The following is a 24,586-nucleotide window of genomic DNA, read 5'->3' as shown; positions in this document are numbered from 1 at the left end:
ACTGTCGTCCTTGCCGTTGGAATAGTCCAAATAGCATAAAGGAGTTTGCTAACATATTGGTGGGGACAATTTTGTCATCTCAAAATTTTGATTGGGACTAGTCACAAGCGTCCCACCCTAAACCTATGCCCATGCATCAATCTCATATTGACCATAAAATGTTCAATTGAGACTACTTTTTCAGCAAAAACATAAGCCTATCCTAAAAGAACATGCTTTACATGACATATCATGCTTATAATTTAGTCCTCTGTTTTGTAGGCTAAATCAGCATAATACCCCACAGCATACTGTAAGATAGCCAATTTTTGGCTTACTTACTAAATGTCGATTATTCACATTACTGCAAGCAAAAGGAATGAAAGCTAGCAGAGAACAATGGACATGGATGCATAAGATCTCTTTCCCGAAAGCTTCGCTTGGAAAAAACATAATTAGTTAAGCTATTCGAACTGACGCATACACATAGGCTAGTTAACATCAGATGGCATAGGCTAGACAATGTTTTCAATATATAATTTTACATAGGCTACAGCATAGACTATAGAACTGGACAGTGTGCCGTCTGTTAAGAGTGATGCGAGCGTTAGTCCAGAGCCCCCTGGTGGCTGGCTGCAGTACAATGTGTAACTCCGCCCATCCCCATGTATTTCAATGGCCAAGAAGTCAACTTTCCGTGTCACTTTTCTCACCTAAAACTATTTTTGTATCTACAACTTTTTATTCGAAAAAATAGTTTTCAAGATGCTTCAATACACACAATTTTTCTTTTCTCGCTGATTTTTTTATTTTTTTATGTTATATTAACAAATCTAAAAAGGGCGTGTTTACACCTATGATTGACAGCTGGCTGGCTGCAGACACGACGCTTTGTCCATTGTTTTAGTGTCTATGCTGCAGACACGACCACGTCATCACTCCCTTATTTTAACGACACCAGATTTCGACACATAATCTAACCTAAGCGTTGCTGTTATTATCATTAGGCTATATCTTATCAGAGTCTGACTAAATACATATTGATAGTCATACATTGTGTAGTTGTTTGTAAGAGACATCGTTGTTAGTTGTGACAGATTCTTTGTGAAAAAAAGATATGTGCTGTTCTTTCGTATGTTCAAGTATATTAGCTCATAGCATGCTAAATCATGCTAGCATTAGCCAGTTGATCGGTAAAGTAAAAGTGCTCTGCTATATTGATCCGAAGTTACGTTAGCCATACTCACCATCATTTAGGCTACAGTCCTACTTGTTTCAAATGGTTTAACGTAACCAGTGATTGCCGCCATCATCATTGCAACTTCATTTGAATACACTTAAGTCACTGGGAGAAGGCGATGTTAAGTTTCGTTAACGTTAACTCTTGCTTAGTTTGCACGAATGGCAACAAACATCACCTAGCCTGCTAGGTCGACATCCTCGGTTTGACCACTTATTAATTAGCCGACAAATAACGTTATTTGGTTTTTAGTGAACACATATTAGACCATAGCTTAACGTGAGGAGGGATTCAAAGTTACAAATGGCCAATTTGCTTAGTATGCTCAGAACAGCGGTATCTGAAAATGCTGAGTTAAGGTATCGTTGTTACCTGCGATTGCACTGCTGGAAAAGCATTTTGCATTGGTATGATTTGATCAGGTCTTGCCAGTGATGTGTAAATCCTCCCGTAGACGTACCCCATTTCAAAATACGTCTAAATTGAAAACTGTGACAACTCATTGATAGGCTCTCTCAATATGTCTGTAATCGTATGCCTCTACCACAGGCTTGCTAGTCTTTCACCAGAGAGGGTGCTCCATTAGGCTATAAATCAAAAATGTAATATTGCAGCCTTCATGTCAGCTGTAAAAATATGAGAACATGGACCTACTACATCAGGATACTCTGTAAACATTTTACACATAATCAGGAAGCTACTTTGCTGTTCAGTGTGTGATATGTTAAAGTTGTACTACATTTAAAGAAACATATTTTTATTCTTTGTTTCAAGTTCACAAGAAAATACCACATTATGATGATGATGGTTATGGTTACGCTTTTGTCCATTGCGACATACAAATACAAAACAATATAATACTTAAAACAGGGATCAATCAAAAGCCTAATGAAATAAACAATGATAATGAGGGGGAAGCAATAATAAGTAATAATGTCCATTCAATCAATAATATAATAACATGGTAAGACTACATCAAGGAGAATATCAATAATACACAATGTCAAATTAATCAACAGCCTAATGAAAATAAAACAGTACTACTGCATACAAACCACACATAAGTGCTTAAAAGACCAAAAACTATCACAAGAACGAAGAGCACTGGGCAACTCATTCCACCAACATTGAACCACTGAGGAAAAGAGTCTTGAATTTGACTTATCAGCGTTTAAGACTGGTCTTGACACAACAGAGGCTCATCATAGAAGACCGCTACTGTAGGGAGCCAATGGGCGGTTGGGGATTTACATCTTGATCATTGAATTAATAACCAATAATTATTCTGATAATAATATTCTTCTAACTTCTATATCTTTGTGAAGGCTACTGTTAAATACTAAGCAACGGCCTCTTACTTTTAAATACCAAAGCAGTTAAATGCAGTGGTATAGTCTACATGAAACACAGGACTACACAGTAAACCCATTTAAAAAGCATCATCTGAGTGTACCCATTTAAAATAGGCAAGGATACATATTAAATAACATTCGAGGTTGCTCACAGTATACCCACCACTACAGCTAACTAGACTACACCACTGGTTAAATGGCGCATTGCAATTTACAATTTGTGTGAGTTCAGGGGCATACAGAAAGTTGAAGTTTGGGTGACATCAATAAAGAAAATAGAAACAAAGTGATGTGTACAGCCTCAAGTATGAATAATGTCACATTAACAGAAGGTTCAGAGCAGCGGCAGACCTTTCTTGGTGCCACGTAAGTTATTGAAAGCCATGTGTTTTCAGAACGTAGTGGTGCTGTGCCATGTCCCATGTATAAGGGGCTTCAGGTTGATTGAGTGACAGTGGGTGATGTCAGGGAGATGGATGTCGGGGGACTTGGAGAAAGAGGGAGGACATGCCACCTCAGACCACCCCAGCCAAACCACTTCACGTAGGCATACCGATGTAGACCATGGAGACCACCTTGCCGCCACCTCCAGTACATTCAGCCATCACCCATACCTCATCTGCAAAAAAGGAAAGTTACAATAAAGTTAGTCAGACAATTTTACAACATTACAAAGCATCTAATCAAGCACTCAACACCACTAGTAATACCAATTAATTAAATATATGTGTACAATAAACTTCACAGCCCACCTAATGTTAACTACACATTTAAATATGCGGTGTGTGTTATTAACTTGCGTCAGCTTGAAAAATAACGTTATCAGTATGACTGATCATGGACGTTAGATGACAAACTAAGGTGTTTCTTTCTCAAATGTTCACCGATCTCGCTGGGAAGTGACTGGTTCTTGGCGTAGTGTTAAATGCAGGCGTTTCATTTATCGATCATTCACTTATGCGGTCTACAACTACCGACCTAGCGATCTATTTTTTGCAGTCTATGCTACCGACCTAGCGATCTATTTTTTGCAGTCTATGCTACCGACCTACCATCACAGAAGTAGCTCTAACGGAGGTGTCTTTATCGTTAACGTTAGAAAAAATGCAACGCTGGCACATTAACATGACAGGTTGATAAGGTCCATGCTTCACATTACGTTAACGTTAATTTACATTGCTTTATCACATCATAACTGTGCGGACTGTCTAGTGTTAGTAATCCCCATGTACAGTCAATGGTTACTCCATGTTGAGATGGCATACATTAAAGGAGAACTTGGCAACTATTTCAACGTAATAACCCTGTTTAGAAATCATTTGGATGGTTAAATGACCTGTTCCGGTGAAAATGGTGACTTTTCCCACTGCCCCTAGCGTCCCCAGGTGGAAAACCAACCTTGCAACATTGAGACTACCGTCCCGGAAAGAGAAGTGAGAAACAAGAAACTTGTTTTAAATCGTGTTTCTTACCTTGTAACATCCACATTGTCTGCCGAACTTATGCTAACCGTTTTGCTAGCTTGTAAACAAATCCATGTGCTTTATCGTTACTTTTTTTCACAGTTTTAAATAGCATAATGCACAATTTCTCCAGCAGAGGGGGAAATCCTGCCAAGTTTCCCTTTAAGATTGAGATATTTGAAAACAGCAAAAACTAATAAAACCGAGTAAATCATGCATCGACTGTTACGGGAGCTGTGCGCTAATCATCACTTCAACGACTAACTTAGCCTACCGTTGACGGTAACGTTAATGTAGCTGCTAACGTTAGCATGTAATTCGCTGTCCGTATTTCTGTTGTTAGCTCATTAGTATTCACCATACTAAATTGTCACAGTCTATAATCAACATAATAAGTCCTCTTAGACATATTTAAGAACAACAATAGACAGAAAAACGTTGTTGATCCGCAGACACTTACCAGACAAGAACAAACCGAAGATTGTTGTTTGTACTGTTTAGCTAACTCACAGCCGCAAAATTCATCCAGCCAGCTAGCCTTCGGCGCCGAGTCAACCTCATTATCGACCTGCGTTGTGGAAAGGAGAAGGGGGCGGGTTTCACGCGACAAGGGGCGTGTTTAACTCGCAGAGTGGGTGTGCCTGACCGCGACTCCTCTTCACTGCGCATGCTTCAACTTCTGCTGCGCAGCTGCACTTCAAATTGGTTGCAAATTTTCCAAGATAGCGTCGCCTCGGCAGCTTAAATTCCATAGAACACTGCTGAATGCAACCACACTGTCCAGTTCTATATATACAGTCTGGGCTACAGCTTTTAGGCCATTGATTTCATTAAAGCATATGCTAATAATATTGATGAGGGGGTGTTTACAAGGCGGAGACCTAAAACCATCCAGCTTCGCACAAGTTGACGTTCATTTGTGATTTATAATGGCCACATCTGGAAGAGTGGTGTATGCACGTTTTTTTGTGCGTACGTTCGTTTTCTCTGAATCACATGTACGATCGTTTCAGAAATCAAGATCAAATGAAGGATGGTTTCTACGCAACACTTTTAGAAATGAGGCCCCTGGCCTGCAAACACACTAGATCTACTGAAGTCTACTGAACAAGTTCAGACCAGTGGTCTTTTCTCCATGTGACATGTTGTCACATTTTGAGGTGCAGAAATCAGTCTGATGTCAAACATTTGACTCACTGTCACATTTGAAGACACACCATTCTCCTACGTTGTTCTTGTTTCAGTCAATCTGCTGGGGTCCCTTGAGTTCTCCTTCCAGGTGCTCCTCTGACCTGGATGGTTGATGGATGGTTCATTCTTCAAGAGGGTTGAGGTTAGAGGTTCCAGGTTGAGGTTTCTCAACCTGGATCATTTGGGTCCTTCTTTGATGTGCCACATAGACAGCGGACATCCCTGGTGATAAAGTGGCCTTCTTCATTAGTGACCATCTGGTGTATTCGCATTGTGCCTGGGACCGGTGGGGTGCTTGCTGACATGCGAGAATATGCATCCTCAATCCTCTCAGCTTCCGCATAAAAGAGCTTCTCTGTGGTGCCAGTTGTTAGTAGAGCTTTATAGAGTGTAACTGGATCAGGGACATCACGCCGTTGGCTTACAAGCTGATCTGCCAGTCTTTTTAGCACTCCCCCCACACTGTTAGGAGCTCCCTTTCCATGACTCGCTTCGAAAAAATTCCAGGTACCACTTGTAAGGCCTCTCTTTCAGTGCAGAGCAGCAATAAATTACAGTACAAGGGTCATCACTGAGGAAGTAGACCAAAGAGACAGATTGATGGTTGACCTGTATATAGTCCAATACTGGACCTTTCTGCTTGGACTGCAAGATGGTGCAAAAGCAGAGAGGGCTTGCATTTTATCCAACACACCCCTGTGCATTATCCCCTGTTGGTGCGAGGCACCGAAATGCCCAGCTTGGATCTCAGCACTGTACTTGCACATGTAGTTTTCAGAAAAGTCCACATGTATAATGCATTCATGCAAGGACAGGCTTCTCTGGAGAATGAGAACTATTGTTTGATATTAAACATGTGCTTCTTGAACCTGTGCAAGTTAAAAGCTCAATGAGCTCAATGAGCTCCTCTGAAGAGCTTTCAATTTATTTTTTATTGTCACTTTGAATCACACAGCCTCCTTTTCTTATGCTCTGGTCACCTCTTTATCCTCCATTACCCATTGTGTATGTAACAAACAATGAGGCATTATAAGCAGTATCAAATGGGTAGCTGTTCAGGTTGCATAATTATGGAACACTCTCCATACATACTCTCTCTACTATTTGTGCTGCAAGTGACCTCCTCCACCAGCTTCTCAGGGATTGAATCTGGAAGTAAATTTATTTTTTGGAAGTAAACTCAGCCTGTCAACAACAAAGCCAAGATTCTCATGGATTTTGCACATCCAAGTATCTCTGTCCTAAATGGTCGGATGTACAGTCCAGAAAAGATGAAGTTGGCAAAAGGACAAAGCCCTATTTGGATTTTCAGATTCAAACTTCTTGTGAAGATTTAACAGATTCAACAAGAAACCCCTTTTGTTTTTCGATACAACTGACATCTCTCTCATAAAAGGCTCTGACATCTGATTTGAATGCCTGTGGGATGCCTGTGTCTTTCACCTTTTCCTAAGGCGGCCAATGGCACTCTGTCCATACTCCAACATTCAAGTTGGGAGATAATCTGAATCTCTCATTGTGTGAATTTTTATATTTGCTTTTTAAGTCTTTCAACAGTGCCAAATTAAATTTCAGGGTTTTCTGTGCTTGTGATCGCTCAGCTGGGGAACTCAGGTGGTGCTTGACTTTAGACGACGGGGATGCTGCTTTATCCTAAAGGCAGTAGTACCTTTTTTGTACTTATCTGTTTGTTTTTTCCTCCAGGCCTTGCCTCAGTTTCTCTTCTACTTGCCTTTTTCTCTCCCTCTTTGAACACCCTGATCTCGTTGCCTGCAGCACAAGGAAATATTGATTAAATTCCACCAATCATCATCTACAGTATACTGTATGTTCACACACATCTATGACCATTCATGCACAAACATGCTTGTTCACACACACTCTCTCTCACTCTCTCTCTGCTACATTTTCGTAATGGAAGCTATAACCTCTGTCCTAAAACTCTAACCTTGAGGGCCCTGCTGCTGGTTCTGGGGCTGGTTCTGGACTTACAGGTGGTGTCATGCACTGCAGTAAGGTAACTGCAAGTTCTGTATTGGTTTTTCTGCATTTCACTTGTGCTGCTCGCCAATTTTGCCACTTGGCTAAAATATCCTAGGCTGTGGTTGTAGAGCTGCAATGAATTAACTCAACTGACAACAGGTAAATCCATGATTCGGTCATTCGGTCAATTAGCCTAATTGCCTAATGTCTTTACAATATAGCTTTCCTACTGGTTTGCCGTTTAAAAGACTGCCGCCGCTCTGAACTTTCCTGCCAGTACTGGTTTATGACGTCAACCGCGACATCTCAATATGCGTTGTTTCTCAGCTACTGAAAGACACATCCTAACAGATTAAATCAGCAAAAACGTGTTTTAAGTAAAGAGAGGTTCAAATGCATTTACATTTAAATGTTCAATCAAATTACTTTTTAATGCATGATTTTATTGTAAAGTGGTTGACAAAATTAACTTGTCCCCTTCTGTCAGACAGAGCAAAACTGTAAGAAAAGTAATTAAAAGAGAACAACACGTACCTGTATTTTCATCATCAACTTCCTGAAAGACAGGTGATATCTGTTCCTGGAAATGATGTAACTTCTGGCACAGTTCATTTTCTCCAAGGGGAGGGGGGGGGGGGGGCAGTTGGGCAAAAAGTGCGGGTACCCATTCTTCTATGTGGAAATCGCGAAATAGCCTAGCTTATTCATCACACAAATATCACATGAAGGAGTGTTTTCTCATCTTTTAAAGGGACACCAGGCAACGTTTTCGTGTTAATTAATCATCTTCGTAAGTCGGTATATGGTTAAATGACTCATTACGGGGCGAATGAAGGCTCTCTCGCCCGCCCCTACTGCCTGTAGGAAGAATATCCCACTTGCAAGTTCGGTGTATCCTACCCGCCGACCTTCAGTCTCACAAAGTCTCAGACATCGCGAAAAACAGGATCAGTTTACATCCTGCATCCCCAGCACAGAGGCAGGCTAACGAAACGCTAGTGATTGTTGCAAACGTGTGCATAATGGCAGAGCCGGCGAATAAGCAGCGAAAACCCTTGACAGAAGATGCAAAGAAAAGGAAAAGAGCTTCAGACCGAGCGAGGGCTCGCACACGTATCGACACGTACAGACGGTAGGGGGAGCTTCATAGAGAAAAAGCATCAGGCTTGCCTGGTATCCCTTTAAACAGTGCTAGCCGCTATTTCCTGTGATAAACGGTTTGCGAGAAAATTTACAACAAGAAATGACCATATTACTCCGCATACAGCTATATGCACTCAATTCACAATCTCAATTCACCTAGGTGGAATATCTCACAAACTCTTCGCTCAACACATGACAACTGTATATCAGAATAAACAGCAGACCTTACCGAACACAAAGGTGTAATGCATTCCCCTGTACAATAGGCCATTCCAGAGTAATCCGGTTTTTAAAAATTGTAGTAAATTTCTAGCCTAGAAATCTAGACGCGCCCCTAGTGGCAGCAAATTCAATTCAATTTGCTGCCAGGGCTAGTCTAGCAACTCTCCGTTGGCTTGTGAGCTCCAGAAATCGAAACTTAATCAGGTCATTGAAATTGTGTATAGAGTCGTTTGGTGGGCTTAACATAATGATTGATGGCAGAGTTGCAACGGTTTGGCTTGAATTCCCTGCTACTTGAAAACAAATATCCTATTGCGTCCTATTGCGTGCAGGGGGAATTTGAAAGGCAACTGATTATCCCGCCCCTCGGACTGAGCACTGCAAACGGTGAGTGCCCAGACCCTACATTTTAATGTGGGTCTGGCTCGCCAGGCTAGTAAATTTCTATATCACGTCTAACTTTGGGCTTTACGTTTCTTAAAACGAAGCTGTGCTTAAAGGTGCACATTCAAACAAAACAGATAGCTAGCTCGTCCCTCCGGTGCAATTGGAACTCCCAAACGCGCATCTCATTGGTGATTTGTCTGCACCGTTTGTTATGTTTTTATGGGTAAGGTTTGCTCAAGTTGTTTTTTGGCTGATTTTGGATTTAGGTTAGAAACCGCGTTACACTGCTTATATCACCTTAAATCGCCTATATATCGGTAAATATTAAAATAAGAGGGATATACGGCTCATGGCTAAGAGTTTGTCAATGTAGCCATAATGATTTATTTCAACAATAGTATTTAAGCTGTGCTTAAATTTGTCAATGCATGATTTTATAACAGGCAAAATAGAAAATAAATGTTAAATATAGCCTAAATATATGTAAATATTAAAATTAAACAACAAAATGTAATTCCGAGGAAATTACCAGTGCATGAAACATATATTAACATAAAATGCAAAACAAACTTTTATTTAGAAATCGTTGTGGGCAGAGGACACAGATGGCGGGAGTCATAGTTGATGACTACTGACAGTGGAAATGGCTGAACAGTTAAATAGTTGAGTAGTTAAATATTAGTAGTAGTAGTAAATTATTTTTAGTTATAAATTATTTAATAGTGAATTATTGTAGTGAGGACATTTATTTTGAAACAGTTAATAGGCAGTTGATAGGCAGATTGTTTAATGGATGTTGATAGATAGTTCAGTTTAACTGGCTCTTTGATGGGGCTTAGTTGAGCAGCTGGCCATTGATACAGGTGCAAATCAATTTAATTAGCCCTTTATCTATGGGGGAAAATCAGCTTGAAGAAGAAGACTTCGGATAACAGAACAGTGCATTTTCATGCACTATAATGATGTAGGCTACAGTACAGAATTAGATAAAAGTTGGATAGCTCCAGAACTCACACCAATGGATTGTGTCTTTGACACTAGTGCTTTTGACCTGTAGTTTTGTTGCTACTGGGCATGAAGCATTGGCCAATTATGTGTTCTGTCCAACATTGGTGGTAGGTTTAGAAAAAAAAGTTAGCACATTTTAATAGTATATTTACAATAGTAGGTGGAAAAATTCCGTCCCAAATTGTCCTTTGCCCAGGTCCTCCAAGTTGCTAAAACCGACCCCTGGCCACGGGCCACAGGGTAAAGGACTAGGTAAAGGACAATAAATCAATCAATTAGGCTTAGGAAAAAATTCCGCTGAGTGCGCACACTATGACTTCACAAAATCTCACATCATTCATCATTCATTAACAGTGAAACCAACCGTCTAACAGTGAAAACTACTAGCATAAATAACAGCGAAGCTTTGCATGCTGTGTAACATTCGTTTTTTTTTACTAGTGGCAACCGTAGCTAAGAGAAAAAAATATAAATTATTTCAACTACTGCACTTGATGTTAACCCATGTAATTGTCTAAGGTTGAAATTTGACCAATTTAATTGAAAATCAGGTGACATGACTCATGACTGAGAAATTATTTGCTAGTCTGTTTTTTTATGCAGCAGAATGGTATGCTGCGGTTGTTTTGTTCATTTTGTTATTTTGCTCCCTGATTGCTAGGTAATCAGTTGCCAGTCAATATTAATTCAGGACATCAGGTACCAGTGGTTTGAATTTGATATTGATGCTGAGTGTAAGCCCTGCTTCCTGGATTCTCTACCATGTCTACTGGTATGTCTACAGTTTCTCTTGTGGTTTGGCAGACGCTTTTGTCCAAAGCAACTTACAAACAGTGGTGGAATGTAACGAAGTACAAATACTTCGTTACTGTACTTAAGTACATTTTCCACGTATTTGTACTTTACTTAAGTAAAATTTAGAGTGCATACTTTTGACTTTTACTTCGTTACATTTTACAGCAATTATCTGTACTTTTACTCCGCTACATTTCTACAACACCATCGTTACTTTTTACGATACATTTTATGATCAGTTTTTTTTTTCTCTCTGACAAACACGTTTGTTTTACCGGGGGGGGGGGTTGCTACCAAAGATTCTGGAGCGCTACGTGCATTCTTAGAAACATAAGCTTCTAGTCTAGACCAGAGGCATAGGAAACAATGGCGGCGCTTTTTCTAGGCTACTTCCGCGTTGTGCTGAGCTCATAAGTTCCTAACTTTGACATTCACGGCTTTAGCCCCATTCACTTCCATTGCTTTCTGCCTGATATTGTCAGTGGTAAGTAGACAACGGTACGACGTTTTTTCAATTGGCATATGCATTTCCTATACCAACTGCACTAGTAGATACTGGTATTGTTCTTTGAGGATTTTGTGCTGCTTGTTTAACTGATATTTATAGCTTAAATGTTGACCGAAATTTCGAAGCTAAAAGTTAGCCTGCAAACCTTGATGTGGAGAGAGGTTAGCTTAAAGGTAATGTTCCTACGTCAATAATGAATTTCAGACAAACACATTTGGTTAGCCTATTGTAGTAGGGCAACTTTAGATGATCGGTTGGTTGTCAACAGGTTTTTATTATGTTTATAATGCTTTATTTATCAAACCTGATTGATTGTGTTAGCTTACGTTAGCTAATCAGCTCATTGACATAATAGTGTTAACGTTAGACATGCTATGAGGGGAACACGAAAAATTACAGTTCATTCAGCATGGTAACTCTATATTTAGATGTGCTGGTTATCAATGGGTTTGTGATTAACGCTCTTCTGGTGAAAAATCGAGCAAATTAATGTGATTATTGTCTTTAAACCTGATATAGATTAGCTTGCTAGATGGCGAGTTTTATGGCGTTATGAACTGAACCGTGGCCTGAACATGACATGAAGCTAGTGTCCACGACTCGTGAAAGAGGGGATTTCAGTTATGAATTTCAGGGGAAGCAGTAGGAGCAAAACCTAGACTATAAGTTTTTGTTACTGGTGCGTGGCTCTTGTGTCCCTTGCCAGCCCAGTCCTGTGCCACTATCACTGTTCCAAACGGGACAGTGGCACAAGCGGTAGGCCAGTGTGGCACGAGTGTGGTCGTGGGACAGTGGCGTCTTTATAGTAGCCTACAGTAGGAGTTTTTGCTCCAACTGATAATCGGTTTCAGGTTAGTTCATTTAGTTTTCAGTAATTTTACATTTCGTGTTGGTGTTCTTGGTGTAATAATTTTGATTGCTTTGTCGGTCAAGTAATTCGTCAAATACATAGCGAAGTTTCCATCGAAGTGACTGACGTGACACGAGGGCATTGTCTTTCATTAGGTCAGTGATCTTTGTAAGTAGGACAAATGTATTTTTTTGGATAACTGAAAAGTGTAGTCAGGTTAATAGGGCATAGATCACTCTGAAAGTAATTCCCAACATTCTTCATGTTATTGTTATAGTTGTTGTGTGGGCTTGTGGCACCCCCAACCAGCCTTGCAAATAGTTGGCTGTGTATATGGGTAGCCTATGTAAAACTCTTGCTGGCCTCTAGCAGAAACCTAAGCAACTTAAATGTGTTGTCCCAAGTATACACTGAGTGTTACCTGCTCTGTTCTCTCCCTCCATTCCCCACTGTGCCTGTTCTGCTTATCCAGGACCAAGGATGCAGAGGACAAGAAGGGTGTGCGATATATGACTGGAATGGTCAGATAAGATAATTTTTTATGTTTGAGGTCCACACAATGGGGCCCTTACACAAATGGAGTTGTGTTGATCCAGCATCTTCCACACCTCCCATACCACTCCTGACTCCAGCCAAATGTGTTGCATCCTCCTTACCAGATAGATAGATAGATAGATAGATAGATAGATACTTTATTGATCCCCAAGGGGAAATTCAAGAATGTCACCATGTCCCTCTTAGAGGTGTACAGAGTATATGGAGAGCTATCCATAACTTCCACATTGTGTCTTTTGTGTAGTTCACACACAATTGTTGTTTAAACTTTGGATACTGAAATCTTTTTATTTTTTGGAAACCTAAATTAGTGTCAGACCTCCTTTTTATGTTGCAATGTCACCATACCTTCCTCCCAGTCTTTTTTGCATTTGTTCTTGTTCTTAAACACATATTGAAAACTTAATAAAAATTCTATTGAAAATCTAACATGTATCAGTCATCCTTTTCATGCTGTAGTCTCACCAGGCGGCTGAAATATAAGTTAGGCTATAAGTATTTTATTGAAAAAGTTGATTGCTTATTGCGTTATTGAAACAGTGGGTGTCTTGCAGTATTGATCAAACTTTTCACATTTAAGTTGTTATTGATTCTTATTTAGCCTATGTGTTTTTGACATGTTTATGGCTAGTCTTAAAATGTTACTACCAAGGCCACCTTTATGCTATTTCTCTAAAAGAACTGAACAGATTTAATGCATTGATGACACTTATAAAATGTAAGCTGTTAGGCTACTGAATGCTATTTATATATTTGATAGACGTTTATTGCTAGTCTTACAATGATCAAAGCTGTAGATTGGGGGGGGGTCTGGGCACCTTCATCTTCATCTCACCAAACGAACTGAGAAGGACACTGGATCTAATGTCCACACACAAAGGGATACAAAATTCATAGCCTACATTTGGACAATGTAAGTAAAGTATATGTAGCGTGATACAGGCAAATGTAGGAATCCAATAACAGCTTATGTCCAGCAAGGAAACAAACGACCAATGTTAGAACTACCAAAGAACATATTTTAGATCGATGTTGCAGACCAATTATACTCGCAATATGTAATTGACACTATAATGTAAGCATGCTAACACGTAATAACACTCGTTTTTGTTTTGTTGTAATGTTTCCCGCCTAATAACCCACTTGCTGCTGTCTATCCCATTGAAATAACACTACACGCAAAGAGCTGTTTGGAACTGTTGAAGCGTACGTGAACCACGTGACCGCGTGGCGGCGACTTCAAAGAGTGTCGCAACTCTCTTTTTCTATGGCTCTGGTCTAGACCAGGCAAAGCGTGAGCTTGTAGCCATCTGCATTCGGTAGGCTATATTCACCAGACCCATGGCTACACTGTACATGCAACTGTGTTCTGTGCCTTTCTCTGTCTGTTATCTGCAGCGTTAGGGCCTCCTCTCCGATGAGATTGCTATCCGCGGATCAGCGAAGTTACAGGCTATGCCCATGCTTCTGTCACACGTCTGATCATTTGCGGCACAAATGAATGGTAGACTATTAATGAACCGGTGGCTGGAAAAGACGTAACATTTTCCAGATTAGGAAATATTCCTTAATTGTGTGTGATTAAATAAAGATGCATAGCCTACAATTGTGGCGTAACGTCAGCGCTCATTCAATGTCTATGCGTCTGCGCAAGTGAAACTGAATTTAAATAATAAAGACACCTTTCTCAGCAACTTTTCTGTTTAATCAGCATAATTGGCATTACGATCCACCCGACGTTTCCCCGGTCTACCCCGTTAAACTTCAGGCTCTCGTGTTTTGCTGAATGATACTCAGCAGATCACCCTAGTAGATAACCAGAATTACAGTCTCTAGAATTGTAGGTCAGAATGTAATGGGCCACAGATGGTAAGCACAATTGCATTAACTTAAAACTATCTAGTCGAGTATAACCTAAAACTAGCTTAGAAACTAACTCGATTAAAATGCCACAGACCATACTGATTTTTCCTTTTAGAATATAGATATTAAGAGAATAAATTATGCAAATACTTTTACTTTTAATACTTAAAGTACATTTAAAAGCAGGTACTTTTTACTTTTACTTAAGTAGGGTTGTCATTGTGGTACTTTTACTAAAGTAAATATTTCTCTGTGTATTTGTACTTTTACTTAAGTACTGAGTTTCAGTACTTCCTCCACCACTGCTTACAAATAAAACAATACAATAGTTAAATGAACAGTGAACAGTTGGTACATTAAGGAGAATAGCAATAATAAACAATAATGTTGAAGCAATCAATAGCCTAATGAAAATAAAGAATGAAAATAGACATATACTCTAATATACTATAATATAATATAATATACAAGCCATTAACTCATAAGAAACACTTAATTAACTGCATTAAGTGCATGTGTCCTCCTTGGCTGATTGAAGGTCATCAATTATGAGGCCTAAGTTACATGCCGATCTAGTTGGGGTCAGTGAAAATTAGTCAAGCTGAATGTTAATCTGTTGAGGAATAGCTGTTTTAGCTGGAAACACCAAAAGCTCAGTTTTTGAGAGATTAAAGGTTGTATCAGCGATTGCAGGCCCAAAAAAGGCATGTGAACATAAAAAAAAAAAAAAAAATCACATTCATCTAATCTTTCCTAACGATCAGGCCATCAAAAAAACACGTCTCTGTAGGCACTGAGATCTGCACACAAAAATAATTGCCATCAACAAGTCTTGCCAACCACTCAAAGGCAAAATAAAGTGTTCCAACCAATAACCGACGAGATGTGCGTTCAGGAGAGTTTCAATTGCACGGGAGGGAGTAGCGAGCTAGCTCTCTGTTTAGTTTGAACATCAATAGAAGTGACATTACCCCGCCATCGCTGATACAACTTTTAAGCTGAGGGTGCCGGTCTTTCATTCAGACTGAAATATGCAATGTTATGTGGTTTCTAAGATAAAACATTTTTTGTCACATACAGCGAACATCACCTCACCATCCGCTAGCTGCCTGTCTCCTGAATACACTGTAAAAAACGCTCTGTGGACAGCCCAGACTCCAAAAACAGCAACAAAAACATCCTGGTCCAGCCTGGACCATGGAACATAAACCATTCCAGCCAATCACCAAAGAGATACACGCTCAGGAGAGTTTCAATTGCATAGGAGGGAGGGACGAGCTAGTTCTCTGTTTTGTTTGAACGTCAACAGAAGTGACGTTACCAAACATCGCTTAGAGCACCTTTAATTAGTTATTGGTTAATTAAGCGATTCTTATGACTTATGGTTTGTATATTATAGTATTGATTATTTTCATTATGCTATTGATTGAATTGACATTATTGTCTATTATTCCTATTCTCTATAATGTATTCTTACCAACATTTTAAACTGTTCACTGTTCATTTTAACTATTGTATTGTTTTTATTTGTATATCGCTTTGGACAAAAGCGTCTCCCGAATCCCACAACCAAAACCATATCCATAATATGTGCGAAGGTCGTACCTGTGGTACGAACATTTAAACTAGGTTTTAAACACGTCAACCACAGATTGACTGACACCTCTGCATACAAAAATGAAACCCATTACCCATCATTTCTGCAGACTATGCAATTAGTTCTCAATTTAGGCCATCCTTAAAAATATTCTTGTTTGCAGTAACAGCCAAAACAAAATAAAAAATGAGTCGGTAGGTAGGTCAATATTTTTTTTTTTCAAGATTCAGAGTAAAAAAAAAGTACAATTTTGGTCACACAAATGTGCATATCGTGACGCAACTGACTGGGTCTTCAACCCGTGCCTTCAGGCGCACCATTGCAAACCTCATTCTGATTCTGTAGGTTATAAAAAACAGCCTCTCTCAAACTTCTTTGACCTGAGGCCCGGTCATGGCAGACTTTGGGGTTATAGGGCTCATCTACACATGCTCTGATTCTATGGAAGTTCCAAAAATCAACGTCGTTCTATTAAGTGTCAAATTAAAAAGCGTTCCAACAGGTTGAAGCGGAGCTTTGATACCAACGTTATTGATTAGTTTCAGTAGTCTCTCGTGCAGACGCCTGCATTGAATGAACGCTCATACCACCACTTCATTGTATGGCTCCATGTTTAATGACATCGATAGCAGAAACGTTTGTTTTCTTTTTTCGTCGGTCCGCGGTTTCTTGATCACCTGGCCTATATTCACTCCACGACTCCGCGGACCAGCAGTCTCCACGTTGTGGACCCATTGAGAAATGCTGAATAACCCACAACCAATTTCAATTCTTCGACACGGTCACCGATAGACTAGCGGGGAGAAGGAATGGGAAAAGATCTCTGCACAGTTCTTCCACTCATGCCAAGTAAAAGCGCTGTCGAGATGTTTGTGTGAATGACACGAAGCGTATAGGTACCTTCTGAGCCTACGTCATTACGTTCACTGGAGGCAAAACAAACCATCACCTCAGCTGGGAAGCTAAACGAACAGTCATATTCGGGAGGCTAAAGGTTATCATGGTCTCATCTTGCTGTGCTGTCGGGTGCCAGAACCGAAAAAGTCATCGGTTAAATTTGAAATAAGTAGGCCTAGGCTACAGTTTCCAGTGAGAACGTAGTTGTTCGTTTGACTCACGATAACCCGAGCCTTGTATCGGAACCTCACATATTAGCCTACCAATCGTCCTGTATTTCCAACCTCTTTACATGTATGTCACTTATTCATTTCTATACAAACCAAGACTGCGGATTCCTAAAAAAAAAAGCAGTTTCCACACCATAAGTGTATCTAAATAAGCTATGTAGCCTACCAAAAATTTAATTTTACTGTGACTCGAAGAGCTAAACCAAATCCTTGATTACTAGCTACTAGGCTACTACTGTGTAAGGCCCAGCACTAACTCCGAGCGTGGTAAACAAAATTGGATATTTCAGGCAGTAAAAGCCCCGGTAAGAAACAAACTAGATTTTGTTCAAATCTAGACATGAAAAATGTGAGGTTCATTTATCAAATGTTATTTTGAAGTATTAAAAAACATTGTTTTAGAATTTTCAAACGAAATGGTTGGTAATTAGCACGTTTGCAATACATCTTTGCCTTGTGACATGGGCGGGCGCTGGCTCGGTAAAATGTCGGTTCGGCAAACACAAAACTCACCACGTCATTGTAGGCCTATTGTAAGTCTTGGACATGACCATTTAGGAGATAGTTATATGCATTCACTATCTACTATTCAAATAGCCGCCTCACGATCCAAATGATTGTTTCTGCCTCCAGTGACGTCACGCCCACCCGCATGTTTATGTTTTCAGCACCGTTGCGAAGGGGTCTATAGGCCATAGTGTGATATGCGTAAACCAATGGTGTAGAGATGACACCACAGGGTTTTATTTGAGAGTCTACGTTTCCATGTAGCCTAGGCAATTTATATTCACAATACTTAGGCCTACTAAAATAAATATTATTTTACTGCATTTGTATTGGTTGTTTAGAAAACAAAAAAAAAAAAAAAAAAAAAAAAAAAAAAAAAAAAAAATCGATCGGTCTTAACGCATGGTTTACAACCGGCAAGTCGGTCGGACTAAAAGGGGGAAAAAATAAATATTTGGGTCGGTTCTAAATTGACAGGGTCGGTCGGGTTACGGCAAACGAAAATATTTTTAAGGATGGCCTTATCATACATTCACGTCCATCATCCTACTATTTCTGCATGATTACTTATACTTACCTCTCGTGGTCTGTGTACTTCTGGGATGATATTTTACGTCACATAATACCAATAGTCTACAAGCTGGATTTTTGTACTGGTTTAGGCTTAGTACATTTCATGGTATGTGTATTTCACAATAGGCTAATAAAACAGTTTAATGAGTATATCAATCCAGTTATTTTATTGTTCGAAACGTCATCATTGAGTAAACTGTTTCAACTATTGTGTTTCAAAATCCAAACTAAGAAAATGAGGCAACTGACTAAACCTTGCAATGCATGCTGGGAAGCAAATAAAGCTAACAATGCTAACGACATGCTATTCATTTAGATTTGTCAGGGATGCTTAGACTGCAATTAGTGTCTTATATCATCTCCAACTTGGTAGCGGTGTAGATCTCCTGGGTAGGTAGAACAATGTAAAACTGTCTAATACTCTATATTCAGAACAAAATGCATGAGTCACAAAAACAATTCACTGATCTCATTTGTGCAGTAGCACAGCCAATGTAGTCTAGGCCCTACCATTTGAACCAACATGATTGTTCTTTTGTTTTACATGGTAACAGGTAGTATTAACTGGTACATTCAATATCATGTAACATGACAAACCTTTTCCACATGTCTGTATTCGGTAACACTCCATAATAAGGTGCCATAATAAATAGCAAACTAGTAATTACCTAACCCTTTGTTAATATTTGTTAATTGTTACTAACATATCTATTTGGCACAAGTTATCAGTTTTTTCATCATTAATTAAATATTAGTTTGTGGTGGTAGTGGGGTAGCGTAACGGTTGGGCGCCAGGTGGATTTATCCACCACCACTCAGACAGAGTGAAGATAAACTAAGGTTAAGAAATAATAACTAAAGGGCTTTATAAATCACCACAAAACATTAAATGGTTTTAACTCTTTAACTAAAAAGACTTCAAGAAAGGCAAACAGGTGTGTTCAAAATGGAATATATTGTTCAGGACACACATGAACACCACACAAGCAAACAAACAACCACAACAGCAGTAGCAGTCCATTCAGCCAATTTTTAGGTCAGGCCACTAGGAGGCGGTAGGCAGTAGCCTCGACAAAAATTGCAAAAAGGCAAGACGCAAAAAAGTCCAAAAACAAGGGGGGGGAAAAGTATCTTCAGTCAAAAGACCTCTTCAACCTAAGGCCACAATAAATCCAAAACAGTTAACGGGTAAACAATTTAGGCTGCTATTATAAGCTACTCAAATGCAGCACAGACATTTTATTTAGGCTATAATTAATTGGCTACTATAACATAGCCGACTGCTTCAAAGCTCCCAGTGTGGATAAACCAATAACTACAAAATAACAATAAATAGCAAAATCATGGTAACAAAAAGAAAAGCTCTCCAAAACTAGAGCACAAACGTGATTGCTTTCAGTTTAGATTAGATTACAATAAAGGCAGGCCGGCGCCGGAGGAAAGGAAAATGTAGAAATAAAAATATCCCCAAAAGACAAAATAATAATCCCCAGGAAAACCCCTAAGGAAACCCTCCCCAATAGCCTATGTAATCTATACTCAACTTAAAGTCGCGCCGTTCACGACTAAACAACAAGAACACTTTTAAAGAGCACGGGACAACACAGAGAAGTGGGCCAGCTGCTACAACCTCGCTACTGTCGTGTGTCTGCAAACAATGGGAAAACAGTTCTAATGCAAGGAGATCATGGAGCGAATGGAGTGCACACCAAAGGACCAAACAACTCGCACAAAACTACCAGCTTACCCACGTTGCGTGACTCCTGCAAACAATGACAGCGCAAGGAGATCACGGAACGAATGGGGCAAGACAGGCCCACAGGCCAGGAACAACAACTTTCCTGCCGTGATCGCTTGCTGAACAATGATAAAACAGTTTGTTATTGCAAAGCGATCACGGAGCTCGGTTTGGACTAGACCAAACACGCACAAAACTCTGAACAACTCGGTGGAGTTATCAACCTGCCGAACAATGGAAAGACAGTTCTTTGAGGCTAGGCAATACTCACGGAGCGTCCGAGACAAGGACCAAACCAGGCCGCTCTCACAAGGCAAAACACTCTACCTGTCGTCACGTTCAGCGGGGAAACACCAGCGAACCAAACACACAGCAGACGAGACACCGGCAGAGGGAAGCGAGAGAGGCGGAGACACCGCTACCTGGGCTGGTATTTATGGTCACTGACCATCTCCTGTATGTAGCCGCCATGTTTTCATTACATTATTTTATTATAGGGGGTCAGGTTTGATCGCCACAAGTTGTTTGCATAAAATCTGTATGTTAATGTTTTAGCAAATCTATTAACTAATATTGTATTAATATGTGTTAATAGTTAACTAAATGTCTTTTTGGCACTAATTAACAGTTATTTCTTACATCATTTAAATGTTAAATGTTTATTTGCAAACTATATGTTAATAGAAAAGTTAATGACATATTATTATTTAACTAATTGTTATTAAACTGTGCTTCTGCCTATCCCAATATGAACCACTCTCCATAGGACCCTTACAATAGATAGATAGATAGATACTTTATTGATCCCCAAGGGGAAATTCAAGAAAAAAAATTAAAGGAAATTCAAGAAAAAAACACGGAGCTACATTGCTGACATGCTGCCACTGTTGTCGGCGGCGGAACCTATCAGTGTGGAGCCCCTTATAATAAAGTTGGTTAAGCTTAATTAATATATTAGTAGTATATAGCTATCAGTGTGGAGCCCCTTATAATAAAGTTGGTTAAGCTTAATTAATATATTAGTAATATATAACTAGTCAGACAGTGAAGGGACTGAGACCAAAACTGGCTTATCACATTTATTCCTTTAGGAAAAGTTAAGTAGTTGAAAGGGCTATATTACATGCATCATTCCTATACCATCACTGTCAGCCCTACTAGCAAGGGAGACATGGAATGTTCAGGTGCACAGAACGACAGTTTATTAATATTCTGAGACTCACTAAACACTCACAGACGTAGACCATACGGTGGTAATGCATAAACATAATGCTAAACTAAATATACATTCATTTCCTGCTAGACTGAATTGCACTTTCCATGCCTAGTTCCAAGCCTAATTCTGAATGTGTCATTCACATTGGATTTTGAAACATTGTCGTCGGTGTCAGATGCATTTATTATTTATCGTTATGTTTTACACCTATTTTGAATATGTTGAATACGTTGGTTTTTGGTTGGTAGTTGGTGTGAATTAACACCAACTCTGCACCCTCTTTTCACATGACTTCACATGGCTACGTTGACCATCAATTAAATTAGTGCGTCTGTCGCTCTTAGCTTAATACACAGGAGTAATAGTCAACCAAGAGCATGATAATTACCCTGTCAAGGTGACATTGGGGCATCCGTGGCCTACTGGTGCTCCTTGTAAACTCACTGCTCCGAGTAAGTGAGTTAGTGAGTGATTGTGTGTGTGTGTATATGTATGAATGTGTGTACACTACCCCAGATGGGTAAAATGTAGAGAACAAATTTCCTACAGGACTAATAATTAACATTGAAAATAACAGGAAGATATACTGGTAAAGAGGAGGGATTGAGAAACCCTGAATTAAATACTTGGCACTTGAGGCTTACCCATCAGTACTGACTGTCCTTTTTCTTGGATGAGGAAGAGCTGTCCCCAGTCAGTGCATGCTATCTTCGCACCAAATACAACCAAGTAGCCCAAGGATAAAACCCACAGATAAGGTGACATAAGAAATTGTTTGAGGGTGCTCTCGTCAATAGGAGTACCTGAAGAGAAGAAAGATCATCAGTAAGAAAACAAAGTACTGGAAAAAATATTTCCAACTAAATGGAGTACAAATATCATTGGATGATTGGTTAACTTTCTAACTAGATAGATGCGCTAGACCAGTTGTTCTCAAATGGGGGTACGCGTACCCCTGGGGGTATGTGAATATACATTTTAAAATATACATATATTTAAAAAGTAGAACCCATGCAAAAATACTTTAAAAACAATTATTTAATAAATATTTCAGGAAAATATAAGTTCATAAAATGAATTTCAGTAGGCTATTCAATTTAATTATCCTAAAAACCCAGAGTCCCCCCCATACCAGGATGGTTCGACCCAACCTGTCACATGCCACCTGCCATCACCTGTCAATCACTGTCAAAACTCAAACAACGGAGTCATGGTTGAAGCGTAGCGGTAATTCTTGCGATAACACGGAGGCAAAGAAGGCCAAACCAGAGCCGGCAAAATTCCGGCTGTATCTTGAATAATATGGATATACTTTAATAATATTTGGATTTACGTCGAATCATTTACAAAAAAATGTGCAATAATTTTAGTCATTTTTTAAAAAAAAATATTAAAATTTTAAATGTTCAAAATAGTTTGTCTGAATTTTGTATGTGTTTATCAGTTCCAAAGTTTAATAAATTAGACACTGATGGCACAGTGCTCTGTTTTAGGTCTTTTTTTTTCTCAACTAAAAATGCTTTGCGCTGGTTTGGGGGTACTTGGCTGAAAAAATATTTCACAGGGGGTACATCACTGAAAAAAGGTTGAGAACCACTGCACTAGACTAGATGATGGTTTAACCCTGTGGGGCCATATTCACACATTGCATACTGATTAATTTGTTACTCATTATGGGGATATTCTAAAATGCTTAAAGGGCAACAGTTTAACAGTCAGGTTAACAAAATGTTTAATTCATGTTAAGTAGTTAAGTATGCTGTGGTTGACAGTGTCAAAGGCTTTGGATAAATTGATAACTAAGGCTGCACAGTATTGCCTATTATCAGTAGAGGAGGCTATGCCATTTACCACAAGAGTTGCTGCAGTGATAGTACTGTGTCTAGCTCTGAAACCTGATTGGTAAGGGCTTAGAATGGAGTTGGCAGACAGGAATGCATTAACCCTTAGAACCCTAAGCTGTTTTTAGGGCATTTTCACTACCTTTATTCATAAGGATTTATTCTGGTCATTGTAAGTGGCACACACACAATGCCATTTTTTATTTAGTGACGAAAAATGACCTTTCTGCGCTCCATATCTGTGACACGAACTGATCTGACCTGACCCGAGGTTGCGTGTTAGCCTGCGTGCCTATGGTCTATGCACTCATAATGATTCTCAACTTTTTACTGCATTGCCATGAACAAAGTAAAGGCAAAAAAGGTGTTTCTTTGTTGAACAAATTGGGATGCAATGTGAGCCTTGAATTGGATGCCATGCAGGAATTTGCTAGGATCTCAAAACCGGATTATGAACATGTACATGACGTTATTATTTTGCAGTCACTTCGTCTGTTTTTATAAGCCAGAAGGATCGATATACATGATACCAATGGATAGCCCTGTGTCCCCTTTTTCATCTGATATGCTTGCCATGTCTATGCGATCACGGGTTCGCGAGTAATTCAAACAAGAATGGGTGCGCAGGTGAACGCAGAGAAGTATAGACTGTAAATATGATGCAATTTGATTTAATTTCATGATTTTTTTCATTTTCATACTTGCTCGTACAGACACGTGTGTAGTCTCTTTGGAAAGCCCCACTTCTGCTCTGTCATGAAATAAAGGTTTTATCTCGCTGCGATGAACAGTTCCGGAGCAATGTAACAGATAAGAAAGGGTGTGTTTTTTGACGCACTTTGGTGGTAGGTCGTCCGGCCGGGGGGGTCTGGTATCGGTTGCCGTCCGACCGGGGTGGGGGGGGGATATGGTGTCAGTCCAACCGGTGGGGGTGGGGGTGTGGGTGCTGGCGTCATGTTTGTGCGATGCACTACAGACTACATTTAACAATTATTTATTATAATAAATATTTCAACATATTTGTGTAATTTGTGCAAGAAAGTGCAAAACAACAAAATGTGCAAATCACTACAAGCACAGTCACTACAAGCCATCCTCATTGGCTTTAAAAAGAACATTTCAAGGGCCCATTGTAATTGCACTGTTTTATTATTGGACCATTAATGCCTATCTTCATGCAGGCTGTCAGACTGTTGCCCTGCAGCCTGTTCCGCAAGTCTGTCCTGCTCTATATACCGAGAGTGAATGAAGTTTAGATTATTTTATAGTTTTGTGTAATATGGATGGAATTTGAGAGTGGAGCGCTTTTTAATTTAGAGGCCGGAGCGGCCGCTCTGTTCCGCTCTGATACCGCTCACACCACGAGTCTGAGGCATGCCCAAACCCACCCAGAATTCATGTCTTCCTAATAAAACCAAGCCCGTTAAATTTCAAAGATATTGGCCATA

The 24,586-nt window shown here is 39.6% G+C and overlaps 1 protein-coding gene across 6 annotated transcripts in view; it reads right to left on the bottom strand.

Moving 5' to 3' along the window:
* LOC125290072 (glucose-6-phosphate exchanger SLC37A4-like) overlaps positions 1 to 24,586 on the bottom strand; it is a 71,729-nt gene that overhangs the window by 30,453 nt on the left and 16,690 nt on the right. For all 6 annotated transcript variants that reach the window (XM_048237090.1, XM_048237091.1, XM_048237095.1 and 3 more), the window contains one exon: positions 21,942 to 22,100. In XM_048237090.1, the coding sequence (XP_048093047.1) occupies positions 21,942 to 22,100 (159 nt within the window). The remainder of the gene's footprint in view (positions 1 to 21,941; positions 22,101 to 24,586) is intronic.

The sequence above is a fragment of the Alosa alosa genome, chromosome 2 (assembly GCF_017589495.1).
Source record: "Alosa alosa isolate M-15738 ecotype Scorff River chromosome 2, AALO_Geno_1.1, whole genome shotgun sequence".
NCBI classification, from domain to species: domain Eukaryota; kingdom Metazoa; phylum Chordata; class Actinopteri; order Clupeiformes; family Clupeidae; genus Alosa; species Alosa alosa.
The sequence above is the reverse complement of the archived record's forward strand: the minus strand, read 5'-3'. Positions and strand labels throughout refer to the sequence as shown.